At 33.3% G+C, this 15,757-nt stretch overlaps 1 protein-coding gene across 1 annotated transcript; it reads right to left on the bottom strand.

The window, feature by feature from the left end:
• Positions 1 to 9,665: 9,665 nt before the first annotated feature.
• On the bottom strand, positions 9,666 to 15,271 carry LOC133332111 (peroxisomal biogenesis factor 19-like). The gene is made up of 4 exons (XM_061540491.1): positions 15,159 to 15,271; positions 14,825 to 14,933; positions 14,450 to 14,753; positions 9,666 to 10,104 (listed from the first exon to the last, which is right to left on the bottom strand). Exons 1-4 carry the CDS (start codon positions 15,208 to 15,210, stop codon positions 9,700 to 9,702), a joined length of 870 nt encoding a protein of 289 aa, XP_061396475.1. The 5' UTR covers positions 15,211 to 15,271; the 3' UTR covers positions 9,666 to 9,699.
• Positions 15,272 to 15,757: the final 486 nt, after the last annotated feature.

Here is a 15,757-nt window from a genome sequence, read left to right as displayed (position 1 = left end):
ATGTGATATTTATCTAAATGTGAATGTGAAACAAGACAGACATCACTCTAGGCTCAATTCAGTACGTTATGCCAAATTTCGTGCAAATCGAAGGATATATAGGGACTTTGGTGCACCATTTACCTAAAATCGGGCGAAACTATATATGGGAGCTATATCTAAATCAGGACAGATTTTCACGAAACTTGGCAGACATCATTCTAGGCTCAATTCAGTACGTTATGCCAAATGTCGTGCAAATCGAAAGATATATAGGGACTTTGGTGCATCATTTACATGAAATCGGACGAAACTATATATGGAAGCTATATCTAAATCTGGACCGATTTTCTCGGAACTTGGAAGACATCACTCTACGCTTAATTCAGAACGATTTCGTGCAAATCGAAAGATATATAGGGACTTTGGGGCACCATTTAAATGAAATCGGACGAAACTATATATGGGAGGTATATCTAAATCTGAACCGATTTTATCAAAACTTTGCAGACATCACTCTAGGCTCAATTCAGTACGTTATGCCAAATTTCGTGCAAATCGAAAGATATATAGGGACTTTGGGGCACCATTTAAATGAAATCGGACGAAACTATATATGGGAGGTATATCTAAATCTGAACCGATTTTATCAAAACTTGGCAGACATCATTCTAGGCTCAATTCAGTACGTTATGCCAAATTTCGTGCAAATCGAAAGATATATAGGGACTTTGGCGCACCATTTACATGAAATCGGACGAAAGTATATATGGGAGCTATATAGAAATCTGGACCGATTTTCTTGAAACTTGGCAGACATCACTCTAGGCTCACTTCAGTACGTTATGCCAAATTTCGTGCAAATCGAAGGATATATAGGGACTTTGGTGCACCATTTACCTAAAATCGGGAGAAACTATATATGGAAGCTATATCTAAATCACGACCGATTTTCACGAAACTTGGCAGACATCATTCTAGGCTCAATTCAGTACGTTATGCCAAATTTCGTGCAAATCGAAAGATATATAGGGACTTTGGGGCACCATTTACATGAAATCGGACGAAACTATATATGGGAGCTATATCTAAATCTGAACCGATTTTCTCGAAACTTGGCAGACATCACTCTAGGCTTAATTCATTACGTTATGCCAAATTTCGTGCAAATCGAAAGATATATAGGGACTTTGGGGCACAATTTACATGAAATCGGACGAAACTATATATGGGAGCTATATCTAAATCTGAACCGATTTTCTCGAAACTTGGCAGACATCACTCTAGGCTTAATTCATTACGTTATGCCAAATTTCGTGCAAATCGAATGATATATAGGGACTTTGGTGCACCATTTACATGAAATCGGACGAAACTATATATGGGAGCTATATCTAAATCTGGACCGATTTTCACGAAACTTGGCAGACATCATTCTAGACCTAAATGATTAGGCTGTACCAAGTTTCGTGCAAATCGAAAGATATATAGGGACCGTTTACATTAAATCGGTTAAATATATATATGGGAGCTATATCTAAATCTGAACCGATTTTTCCCAATTTCAATAGGGTTCGTCCTTGGGCCAAATAAGTGACTTGTGCCAAATTTCATCCAATTCGGATCATAAATGCGACCTGTACTTTGTTTACAATTTAACATGGACAGACAGACGGACAGACGGACAGACGGACAGACGGACGGACGGACGGACGGACATGCATAAATCGACTCAGAAAGTGATTCTATGCATATTCTCAAAAGGAACCATGGGTCTATCTCGATTATTTTTGCCTGTTACAAACATATGCACAAAGACATAATACCCTGTACCACAGTGTGGTGAAGGGTATAAAAATCCCCAGTATTCAAAACGCATAGAACCTGTTTATGATAACAGAAATACTGCACCCAATGACACCTCCGATAACTTAGGTTCGTATGCCCAGGTCGTTAGAAGTCAAAATACTGGAGATGCAAACATTCTAAATAAAATAGAAGCCTTGCTATCAAAACAAATAGAAATGACAAATTCATTAATGAATATGATGTCATTATTAATGACTAAACTATGCAAGTAGACCTAATAATTGCTGAGTGGAATGCCAATGGTGTTTCAAACCATAGAAATGAAATAGAATTATTTCTCCATAACAATTTTATAGATATTTTACTGATTTCCGAAACTCACTTTACCAGCAAGTCCTTTTTTCGCATAAATGGCTATGATGTAATAGTAGCAAATCATCCAGACGATCGAGCTCATGGAGGTGCCGCTTTAATTATAAAATCTAAAATTATTTACGAAGAAGCAGAACCCTTAACAGAAACGTTTATACAGGCTGCTGGTGTCAATATAGTATGCGACAATTCAAAAATTGCAATATACTCCGCTTACTTTCTTCCTCGTTACAATCTAAAATGTCATCAATATGAAAATTTCTTCAAGAACATTGGAAACAAATTTATCGTAGGTGGTGACTTTAATGCCAAACATATTTGGTGGGGTTCTCGTTTGTCAAACCCTAAAGGAAGAGAACTGTATAAATGTATTTCTTCAAATAATTATAACATTTTGTCAACTGGTAGTCCTACATATTGGCCAGCAGACTCAAATAAAACTCCTGACTTAATAGATATTTTCGTCTTCTCAGGATTATGCCAATCTTCGCTAAGCATCAGTTCAAATTATGACTTACATTCAGATCACAGTCCACTTATTGCTAACTTCACGACCAACAATATTTGTAAGCATAAAATAAAAAAGTTAATCACATCGAAAACAGACATTCCTATGTTCCAACATTTTATTGGACAAAATTTAAATCTAAATATATCGATTAAGACCGGAAAAGAATTGGAAAATGCAGTAGACCATTTGGAAAAAGTCATACACGATGCTTCTAGTTTATACACCCCAGAAAATGTTGGCAATAATCACAAACATTTTCGCGTTACGGCTGAAATTCGAGCAATGGTTAGAGAAAAGAGACGTTTGTGTAAAATTTGGCAAAATTCAAGACATCCAATGGACAAAACAAATTTAAACAGAGCTTCAAATAGGCTTAAAATCCTGCTAAGTGATTATAATAACAAATCTATGGAACATTTCTTAAGCAATCTAAGCCCTAATGAAAATAATGATCACAATTTATGGAGAGCAACAAAATATCTTAGAAGACCACAAAAAGAAATGTGCCTATTAAAAATTCCAATGGAACTTGGTGTAGGTCTAATAAGGATAAAGCCGAAGCCTTTAAAGACCATCTAGAGAATTCGTTTTCACCTTTTGATTTGTGTAACCCAGGACAAAATATGCTGATTTTTTGAATGCTCCATGCCAAATGAGTCGCCCTAGTAAACCCTTTAGGTATAATGAAGTTTGTGATGAGATTAAAATTTTAAAGAAAAAAACACCAGGTTCAGACTCAATAGATCACAAAGTCATAAAATATTTTCCCAAAAAGGGTGTGGTCTTTCTCACTCAAATTTTCAATTCCATTTTGAGACTATCACATTTTCCAGTACAATGGAAATGTGCTAAAATCATAATGATACCTAAACCTGGTAAACCAGAAAATATATTAGCATCATATAGGCCTATAAGTTTACTGTCCATTTTCTCTAAACTGTTCGAGAAATTGTATAGAAAACGCCTGTTTCCAATTCTTCATCATTTAAATGTTATGCCTGATCACCAGTTTGGATTCAGAGAAAAACATGGAACACCTGAACAGTGTCATCGGTTGGTGAAAGTAATAAGAGATTGTTTGGAAAACAAACAATTTTGTTCTGATGTATTTCTGGACGTTAAACAGGCGTTTGATAGAGTGTGGCATAAGGGTTTATTATATAAACTGAAAACATTATTACCTGCTCCATTTTACTTGCTGTTAAATTCGTATTTAAATGGTAGAACATTTTATGTACATGTCAACGGTGAAGAATCCAATATTGGTGGCATAAAAGCTGGTGTTCCACAAGGCAGTGTATTAGGTCCAGTACTATATACGATTTTCACAGCAGATATGCCTATATGTGACGCAACTACGACTGTCACTTATGCAGACGACACGGCCATGACGACCCTTTTATAGCTACAAATATACTCCAAACACCTCTTAACATGATGGAAAAATGGTTTAAAAACTGGAATATTGGAGTTAATACCGAAAAATCCGTGCATGTTACTTTCACCTTAAGAAGAGGAGACTGTCCTTCTCCAACACTAAATGGAACTGACATTCCTTCTGCGGATTGTGTTAAATATCTTGGACTTCACCTTGATAGAAAACTTAACTGGAAGAAACATATAACATCTAAGAGACATCAATTGGATTTGAAAACTAAAAGGATGATGTGGCTTCTACGTCCAAAATCAAAACTGAGCTTGGAGAACAAAGTAATTTTGTATAAAACCATACTTAAACCTATATGGACATATGGTATTCAACTCTGGGGAACAACAAGTAATTCAAATATTGAGATTCTGCAGCGATACCAATCAAAGACGCTTAGATTGATTACGGATGCTCCTTGGTTTGTTAATAACAACATCATCCACCGAGATTTAAAAATTCATAAAATTAAAGATGAAATCAAAAACTATAGTACTCTATATTTAGACAGATTAAGCCATCACTCAAACATCCTTGCAATCAGTTTATTGGATGACTCAGACGAAATCAGAAGACTGAAAAGAAGACATGTGTTAGATCTCCCATTTCTTACATAATATTTAATATTAATTAAAAATTGTAATTATATAATATTGTTAAATCCACTGGGATTTAACTACTCTGTCCATATCTAAGAATTTATTAAATTTGCTGAATGTTTATTGTAAATAGATTGCAAATAAAAATAATGTTTAAAAAAATCACCTAAATATTCATTGGCGTTCTTTGGTTTTGAGTAACCTTCGAATACTCCAATTAACAAAACCTCATTGTGTGATGGTAAATTTCCAAGTATGGGCCAAATCTGTTTCGATGAAATTTTGCACAAAGGTAAATCATCAATATTGACATCCAATTCGATTACGTCATTCTTATAACCGGGATTTTTCAACAAAGTCTGTGAGACAGTCTTTTAACCCATAATGAGTGTATAATTCCCCTCCAATACTACGAATGCATACTTCGTTTGGAGTTCGTTTTAATGTCCTGCATTCTTTAGGTACATTGATTCCTTCTTCTCTTAACAAGACCAAGAGCTAATTAAGTGCGTTATGACTTACATAATTTTGGATTGCCCATTCAGATATTTTTTTCGAAAAAGATTCATTTTTCGAAGTTGTGCATTCAGTTTTATCTTCGCCGTCATATTCACATTTACTATTTTCCGAACTGTCATTTACATTAAAATCATCAAGTCCAAAAACACCTATATCATTGCCTTCTGATGTTCTAATTTGCTTACCTTTTGCGGTGGATTTATGATGTTGCATTCAGTTGACTTTGGGAAAAAGTTTGAAAATAATTCAGATGCCTCCCTCTTGCTTCTCAATTCAATTGCCTTTTTTGATGTAGAGCTCATGTTTTCTTTGAATGATGAATGCGCCAAATGATATTTCTTTACTTGTACTTATAACCAAAGAGTTATACATCCATGACCTTAAATCTACATTACACGTGAATTATATTTTTCTGCACCTCTCTATATTATTTGATACAGCAATCAAAAATGTTTCAGGCCGAAGATTTTTTATTATGAAAATGAAGTATTATCCACAAATTTTTTCGATGACAAATATTTATAGAATGACAGTTATATCCAAGGGTTGGTTTGTTGAATTTTTGTTTCATATTATAGTTTAATTTCATATATTAAATCAAATTAGATTTTTTCCCAATGGGATGGAATGTTGGCGCAATATAAAGATGGTTACGGAAATGAGAATATTCTGCACTTGGTAGTTAAATCTCCATTGTTTTAATCGTTTATCAATTCTGCAAATTCACATTTACACTTAAGGAATCTGAATTAAGGTCTGAGCGGAATGGACATTGGAAATAAAACTGTTCTAAGGCAAACATGATAAATGAGAATGAGAAACATATTTAAAATAATACCCTGACAACATAGTTGTGTATGGTATAAATTGTTTACTATTTGTGTTAATTACGAAGCTATCGAATTTCCTTCTTCTTTCATTTAACTAAGTACATAGTTACTACAGACGATCGAAATTGGATAACAATTCATTTGTTATTGTAAAATTACGAAGTATCACCCTTTTACAAAAAATAAGAGTCAAAGTAGATAATTATTTGAAGATGGAGTTAGAAACTCACTTCCAAATGCTTGCAGGGAATGCTGGTATAGTGTGTGGGGCCTTTAACATTTTGTAACTATTGATACAAAATATCGAGTACGCAGACAGACTTAATGTTATCAATGCCGTTGTCAAAACTTACTATGGTTATTTTTTCGAATTCAATATACTTTTTTAGTCGGTGTTTTTTTTTAGTTAAAAAGATAAATAAACCAGTTTGTAATATTCCAAAGTCATGGAATAATTGCTATGGATATATTTTTCATGAAAATATTAATTACTTATACAGCCTTATTCTGGATGCCAATTCCACGTGAATTTACTCGCTCTTCCCCTTCGACTTATTCTGAACAACATTTTCCTGTGAATTTTTTCGAATTCTCGCTTTCGCCTTATTCTGAATGAAGTTCAAAAGCGAAAAATCCGCATTGAGGAAAAATTAGGTATTCTGGATTACAGGGAGTAGGAGAATGAGATGAAATTTTGTGCGAAATCGCTAATAAATTCAAAGGGAGTTGACTACAAAAACATAAGTAATAAATATTTTTATGAAAAATATTTACACAATACTTATTCTATGACGATTCAGAATATTATAAATGATAGTAAGCAATTTTTTAACTGGAAAACAACAAATAAAATGTCATTGGAAATCCTATTGATAACGATGCATGCTGAACCAAATATTGCCAAGGAATGTATAAAGGTAATAAAGAATATTTAAGTCGAGTTTGATGCATTTTGAGGCGAAATACGTACATTTTGAGTGAGGATTTGTCTCTCAAGAAAAACAATTTTAAAAATTATGGAAAAATCAAATTAGCCTGATGAGCCGCTTAACAGAGAAAAACTTAAATAAAAATTATGAAAAAACAAAAAAAGCTAAAAAATATATTTTTTTTTTCAAAATTATCGTGTGCATGATTTGAAGAAAGAAATAAAGGAGTAGGAGCAAATCATAACCACTTTAAGAATTTGGGGAGATAAAATATCCAAAATAAATAAAAAGGTACACACTTATGTAGTGAAATAATAAACAGTGAATTAATTAATTCAATCGCCGATTTCTTCCGATTATTCGTAGTGATTTTGCCATCTTAAAAAATCTTCTTTTATTTGTAATCTATTATAAGGTGTGTCTGGCTACTTTTTCAGTAACATTTATTCAGTAAGTTCTAGAGAGTAAGCCGTTTTTACTCTCTTTTGCGATAGTACTGAGAAAAGTAAACAGACAGCATTTAGTAAGATTTAGCAAATAAACAGCTGATTCAAGAAAACATTTGATTTGCGCCAAAATAAACAAACAAACAAACACAATTATTTGTATTGCATTTAATATTAAAAATAAAATGAACAATAAAAGAAAAATTGATTTGGTATGTTCATCGGGAACATTTAAGCTCCCTGCATCAATACATTGCCCTCTATCTGGAACTTGCCTAAAAATATATAAGGAATTAGTTTCTAATTTAATGAAACTTTGCATTATTTACGAATTTTCTTCCATTTTCAGTAATTTTTATACAACTTAACTTCAAATTGAACTTTGCAAATTAAAAAAATGTTTTGAATAATTTTTGTGTTTGGTCATAAAACAGCTGATCGAAAAATGCTGAGTTGGCAAAATCTTACTGAATAAAATTCTTGCAGTAAACTCCAGTAAGTTTGTTGTTGTTGAACTTGCTCTCTCACTTGACTGGATTTTTGTGTAAACAGACAACATTTAGTAACATTTGGTAACAATTGTTACCAAATATCGAGTAAACAGACAGAGCTATAGTTGTTGCACCAAATTGCATCAAAACAATGAACAGCTGTTTCACATGTCATATTGTAGGTTGTCAGATTTTTAAACTTTATTTTCTTTTAATTACAAAGCCTTTATACAACGGATTATTGATATTTCACATTTGTATTCATGGTATAATAATAAAGGTAACAGCAAGTGTTGTTGTACAACAACCACATGGACATTTGTTTTTGTAAGTTATACTAGTGTCAACATCATTTGACTGAAAAATGTAAACAAACAAACAAATTATGTATATTTATTTTGAAAATAAAATATTTTCGAATCCTCAAAATAAAATTTGAAAAACATGAATGAAAATCTATCAAATTTATATTTATATAGCTTCCACATCTTCCGTATAATTGAGCCGTTGCCACTTATTTGTGTAGCACATATGAAAATGCAGAGAATTGCGAGTTATTCAATGAAGAAAGATTTGCTTCCTCAAACTTTCCCAGCAGGCAGATTGAGTAAATTGAATACGGGAGGACATTTAATAAAGAACAATTTCGATTTGTATGCGTTCCCAATTTTTCTGTTGGGTGATTTTAAAAAACATAATTTGTCAAATACATATTGACACTAGTAATACGTTGGAATCAAATCAGTTGGGACTTGCTGTTACCTTTTATAATTGTACCATGATTTGTATTGTTATAAAGTTTAAATAACTATAAAAAGTAGATATTTTTAATAATAATAGTCAATAAATAAAATATTGAAAACTATTACAAAATTAAATTACAATGGGGCAACACACATTGCAACTTAAATTACAACACAAATCTTTTTTCAACCACCATTTTCGAAAACTTGAATCCGCATCTCGCATTTTTTGCGTCTCCCTATTCATTCAGAATAAGGCGAGAATGTGAAAGCGAAATTTTTTTACATGCGAGATATCTCCCAGCGAATATCCAGAATAAGGCTGATAGTTTTAGTAATCTCTCTTAATTTACTAGCGAAAAATTTCGCACAAATTGTCATCACATTTTCCTCCTACCTTTCACTCAGAATAACAAAATTTTTCATTCAAATGTTATTGCAGTTAAATTGATCACTCACTCATGGGTTTAGTCCAAATATACGTCAGCGATTACTGGTATTACATATCTTGTTATTAATAACAAATATACAGTATTTACCGCTTATATGAACTCAAATTTTAACAAACACAGATGTGCTTATGCGCCATAATTACTGTACACTAAATATATAAAACATATTTAATTTCATGAAAAAAGGTAAAAGAGGCTATTGTTTACTTATAATTTTGAGTTTATTCATTTGTAACATTGTTTTCTTCCTCCAACAACAGCCATAAATTGCAATTGCGCCATTTGTTGTAATGCACAAACGTTTAAATGCATATCAATGCATTATTCTTTATGCTACATGTGTATATATAAAAATCATATAATTGATTATTATTATTGTTAAACAAAATATTACAATCCAAGGCCAATCTTAAGAAATGAAAAAATAAAATAGAAATAACACAAACATCCAAGGACCCTGCTAAAACATGCGTTGTTAACTAATACTAAGAATATGTGAGTGCTTTATAAAGCACAGTTTAAATAAAATATAAAGTTTGATTGTTTCTTTTTTTGTTTTGTTTAATAAATACGAGTCAAAATTAGGAAATTAGCTACATCATGGGGCATTGAGGGTTGCCAGCAGCAGCACCAGCAGCTGCGGGGTCAAGTACTGGCAAATCACCAGCGGTTTCGGCTAAGATTTCTTCTGGTGGTTGACCATATTCCTGCAATTTACGCATATCCTCTAGGACAACACGGAATTTGTCGCGCTTTTCCTTGGCCGTATCATTGGGATTTTCATTTTCTAAATGACCTTCGATAATTTTGTACAATTCCAATTGTTTCTCGTAACGTTCCTTATCTTCGGCTGATATTTTACTGCCGTTTTCTTCCAAATATTTGGGATATTTTTCCAAAAGTTCCTTAATGCTGGGTAGTAGAATTTCAGCTGAGAGTAGTGATTGCATCATACCTTCCATGAATGGTAGGAACATGTTACCATCATCGGAAGCAGCCTATTGGAAGGGAAAAACAAAAAATACAAAAGAAAATGGAAATTAAAATATTTGATATGTATATCAGAGTGTCAGCTGATCAATAGGCATTGTTGTTGTTACTTAGTTTATAATATAATTAGCAACTCATTACTAAATGCTAATATTACGAGACCGAAATTGAATTCAATATAGTGTCGCAAAATGGACAATTTATATTTATACTCGACAAAATGAAAATGATATCCCTCATATCCTGTGTATTCTTTCCCATTTTATTGTCTGCCTTTATTTAATTTATACAAAGAGCGTAATTGGTAATGCTTGTTGGTCTTTATCGCGCCCTTTAATGTCTAAAGGTTCTTTGAAACCTATTTCCTTATCATTCCCAAATGTGGAAATCTTATCTTAAATAATATGATTTGGATTGGAGATTATCTACAAATATAATTGTTGATAATAAAAAAGTTCATATTTAATGCATTTTAAATGAATTTAGCAATACGATTTGAGTGTAGCCAAAATACACATACCCTATATACGCAATTACATCAGCTTTTGTTATGCTTCTGTTTATAACAATATCAAAGTAAATTAACTTGCTGACAGACTGATTGAGGTGATCGATCTTTAAAACCACCAATAAGCTTCTATATCATATTTAAGGTGAATCGAAAATGATTGATAGAGTATTTCAAATGCAACCACAGTGTAGTACCATCAAATCTATTTGGTCGGCGACTGCACTACCTAGAGCCTATGCTAAAATCACACAGATAATTATTATCACACAGTAAAATTAGATCTCTAAAATCGAAATGTAAATACAAGTAGGGTAAGTGCACCAATAGTCGGCACTTTAAGAATTTTCGCTTTTTAAACGTTTCACCATTCCAAGTGCATATTTTACACGATATTGTATTTACGTTCATCTGTTTCGAAATTTTGTTTACTCCCCGATGGAATACAAATTTGTTTAATTAACATGTACTAAATTAGATTAAATTAATAATTATGTAAAATAGTGCCATTGTGCCAATAGTCGGCACATTTTTCCAATTGTCGCCATATTATGTTCCAATAGTCGGCATGTCACATTGTAGTTAAAAAAAATTATATAATTAATTGATTTTTCTGCTATTTGCAATAATAAATTATTACGATTGGACGTTTCCACCAGTGTTTTATTGAAAAAGTTATATAAAATAATATTATTTAAAATATTACAATTATAAAACATGGTGCCGACATAGGGAACCTGTTATCCAATTCTCGGCATGGCTAAATAAGACATTTCAGAAGTTAAAAGTATTTGAGATTAAAATCGTGTCTTCTATTATATAAAACACTCAAAACTAATTTTTTATAAGATAATCGTTATTTAGAGGACTTATTTAACATTTTTTCCCATTTTGAGCCAAAATGATCGAAAAGGTGGTTATTATTCACCCATATGCCGACTATAGGAAAACCTTAAATTTTTTTGTTCCTAAGGTCGGCATCGATAAAAATATTATTATTAGAAATATTTTTTAATGATTTTAAATACTAAAGTATTCTCCTCTATGTTCTTTTCAATAATGAAAAAGATCCTTGTGAAAAAATATAATTTTAATATAATTACAAGTCTTTTGAAACCGTCATGCCCACTATTTTTTATACCCTTCACCACACTGTGGTACAGGGTATTATGTCTTTGTGCATATGTTTGTAACAGGCAAAAATAATCGAGATAGACCCATGGTTCCTTTTGAGAATATGCATAGAATCACTTTCTGAGTCGATTTATGCATGTCCGTCCGTCCGTCCGTCCGTCTGTCCGTCTGTCCGTCTGTCCGTCTGTCTGTCCATGTTAAATTGTAAACAAAGTACAGGTCGCATTTATGATCCGAATTGGATGAAATTTGGCACAAGTCACTTATTTGGCCCAAGGACGAACCCTATTGAAATTGGGAAAAATCGGTTCAGATTTAGATATAGCTCCCATATATATATTTAACCGATTTAATGTAAACGGTCCCTATATATCTTTCGATTTGCACGAAACTTGGTACAGCCTAATCATTTAGGTCTAGAATGATGTCTGCCAAGTTTCGTGAAAATCGGTCCAGATTTAGATATAGCTCCCATATATAGTTTCGTCCGATTTCATGTAAATGGTGCACCAAAGTCCCTATATATCATTCGATTTGCACGAAATTTGGCATAACGTAATGAATTAAGCCTAGAGTGATGTCTGCCAAGTTTCGAGAAAATCGGTTCAGATTTAGATATAGCTCCCATATATAGTTTCGTCCGATTTCATGTAAATTGTGCCCCAAAGTCCCTATATATCTTTCGATTTGCACGAAATTTGGCATAACGTAATGAATTAAGCCTAGAGTGATGTCTGCCAAGTTTCGAGAAAATCGGTTCAGATTTAGATATAGCTCCCATATATAGTTTCGTCCGATTTCATGTAAATGGTGCCCCAAAGTCCCTATATATCTTTCGATTTGCACGAAATTTGGCATAACGTACTGAATTGAGCCTAGAATGATGTCTGCCAAGTTTCGTGAAAATCGGTCGTGATTTAGATATAGCTTCCATATATAGTTTCTCCCGATTTTAGGTAAATGGTGCACCAAAGTCCCTATATATCCTTCGATTTGCACGAAATTTGGCATAACGTACTGAAGTGAGCCTAGAGTGATGTCTGCCAAGTTTCAAGAAAATCGGTCCAGATTTCTATATAGCTCCCATATATACTTTCGTCCGATTTCATGTAAATGGTGCGCCAAAGTCCCTATATATCTTTCGATTTGCACGAAATTTGGCATAACGTACTGAATTGAGCCTAGAATGATGTCTGCCAAGTTTTGATAAAATCGGTTCAGATTTAGATATACCTCCCATATATAGTTTCGTCCGATTTCATTTAAATGGTGCCCCAAAGTCCCTATATATCTTTCGATTTGCACGAAATTTGGCATAACGTACTGAATTGAGCCTAGAGTGATGTCTGCAAAGTTTTGATAAAATCGGTTCAGATTTAGATATACCTCCCATATATAGTTTCGTCCGATTTCATTTAAATGGTGCCCCAAAGTCCCTATATATCTTTCGATTTGCACGAAATCGTTCTGAATTAAGCGTAGAGTGATGTCTTCCAAGTTCCGAGAAAATCGGTCCAGATTTAGATATAGCTTCCATATATAGTTTCGTCCGATTTCATGTAAATGATGCACCAAAGTCCCTATATATCTTTCGATTTGCACGACATTTGGCATAACGTACTGAATTGAGCCTAGAATGATGTCTGCCAAGTTTCGTGAAAATCTGTCCTGATTTAGATATAGCTCCCATATATAGTTTCGCCCGATTTTAGGTAAATGGTGCACCAAAGTCCCTATATATCCTTCGATTTGCACGAAATTTGGCATAACGTACTGAATTGAGCCTAGAGTGATGTCTGTCTTGTTTCACATTCACATTTAGATAAATATCACATATTTTATTTCATCCAATTTCATCTTAATAGTCCTGTTTAATATACCCATAGTGGTGAAGGGTATCATATAGTCGGCCCCGTCCGACTTTACTACTTTCCTTACTGGTTTTTTCTTAAGAAACATGAAGTATCGCTAGTGTTGACAAACCTCATTCACCAAATGCCAATTTTTGACTGAATAAATGAACTTAGCTCGATGAAATTTTATACAGAGATACATTGCAGTGTCATTGAAGATTATTCAAGGTATTTTTCATATTTAGTTATAGGATTTTTTAGTTATTTGAAGTTATATAAAACAGATGCCGACTATTGGTACATGCCGGAATTAGGTGCGTTTACCCTATATGGTTACGCAGGCAACGCCCTTACTACAGTTAATCTGTTTACTCACATATATGGAATAGACCAGAAAGAACGCAGTGGAATCTTTTTTTTTTTTAATATTTCGAATATTAAAAAAATAAAAAAAAAATAAACCCTTTGTGGCCCAATGGTGCCCACAGGTTTAAATTATTAGAATATTCAAAACCGAAATTCCATATACGAGTCAACCATCATACGGGGCTTTTATATAAACAAGGGAAATTGTGTATGTATACAAATACGGCAAACTTGGGCATAAATATATATATATATATATATATTATATTCCTATATATTACTATTCAAAACTTTCATGGCCCTATGATACCTTTTTCATCTATGGATACGTATCATCACTTCAAATACATATGCAAATATCGGTTAGTTACTTAGTCAACAAACGTTTTGTTTGTACTATAATAATTGCACTGCCCCAACCTTTTTTCCTATTTACCTATTTAAAGCACAATGCAACTGATTAGTATTCTAAATTAATGCATATACACTTACACTATCCAGACTTAAACCACCAAACATATTGGCAACATCATTTTCTGAGACAGGTGCAGTTAAGTTATCGGTGCCTTCTTGCAGACCCTTCAAAGCCTGTGCTATGCTGTCGGAATATTTGGCAACCTCTTCATCGCTGGCAGTATTTTCACCTTGTAACGTCTTGGCAGCGGCTTCGGCCATTTTCTTAAAACCAGCCATAATTTGTTCGGGATCTTGTGGCAAGGGTGCAACATCGCCTGTGGGTGTATCGGGACCGCCGAACAATGTGTTCATACGTTCAGCCAACAACTTGGCCTGTTCCCTATGATAATCGAATTCAGAATACAATTAAAAAATCAAACTAAATCACAATAAATTTTTGCATAGACATACAAAAAGAATTCCTCTGATTCTGGATTGCCTTCGGCACCATCTTGAGCAGCATTCGAACCATCGCCATTGGCCGTTTGTTTGTCATCCTTTACGAAATCTTGCAGGGCATCTTGAATTTGAAAGAGATTTATTTAATAACATCGATTACATAATTTTTTATTCATATTTCTGGTGTTAATGAAATCTTTGTCGCAGTCGCAATTCTATTTCGACTCGTCTGCCTGTTTGTCTGACTGCAGCAGCATGGTAAGTGAGCGATGTGATCATTGGACTGCCTTGTTATGTCGACACTGCCGACATTTCAATGTTGTTGTTGCGTTTGTTCTAAACTTACTATCCAGCAATTCGTTGAGATCGTTGTCATTGGGTTTTTGTTGATCGGCCATGGCACGTGATTATTTGGGAAAGATTTAAAACAATTATTTCGAAATATTGAAGGAAAATATTAACTACTCTTTCCCCGGCTGCTCAAAGATTCTTTCACTCAGAAATGAATGAAGTGAATGAATTAGGGATACCTAAGTCGACTTTCGTCTTTTTGCATTGGAAATTTTAAAGTGATGTACACACAATGATGCAATAATAAGGTGTTATACAAGAGCCAATTAGCACAAAAACAGATGTTTTTTGTCAGAACACCTATCAAATTTATAACTAAGGCGCAAATAATTTTTATTTATGGAATAATAAATCTGTCTGTGTACTCGATAATAAGTAACAATTAGTATGGAATTGACGTTTGAGATCGAGTGGATTTCGTAAATCTAAACGTACTTTTACCCCTGACAGACCAGAATTTCTGCGTTTACGAAGCAGTTTTTTGCTTCAAAACAATTGTTTGTCTGTGTGTAGGAGGAATATATTGAAATTTGTTCGGAATTACAACTTACATATACATGACATAAAGGGAAACAGCAAAACAGTTCCCAATTT

The sequence above is a fragment of the Musca vetustissima genome, unplaced genomic scaffold (assembly GCF_032173495.1).
Source record: "Musca vetustissima isolate MV318-11 ecotype Yass unplaced genomic scaffold, APGP_CSIRO_Mvet_v1 utg16144, whole genome shotgun sequence".
NCBI classification, from domain to species: Eukaryota; Metazoa; Arthropoda; class Insecta; order Diptera; family Muscidae; genus Musca; species Musca vetustissima.
This window is presented reverse-complemented; position numbering and strand designations above follow the sequence as displayed.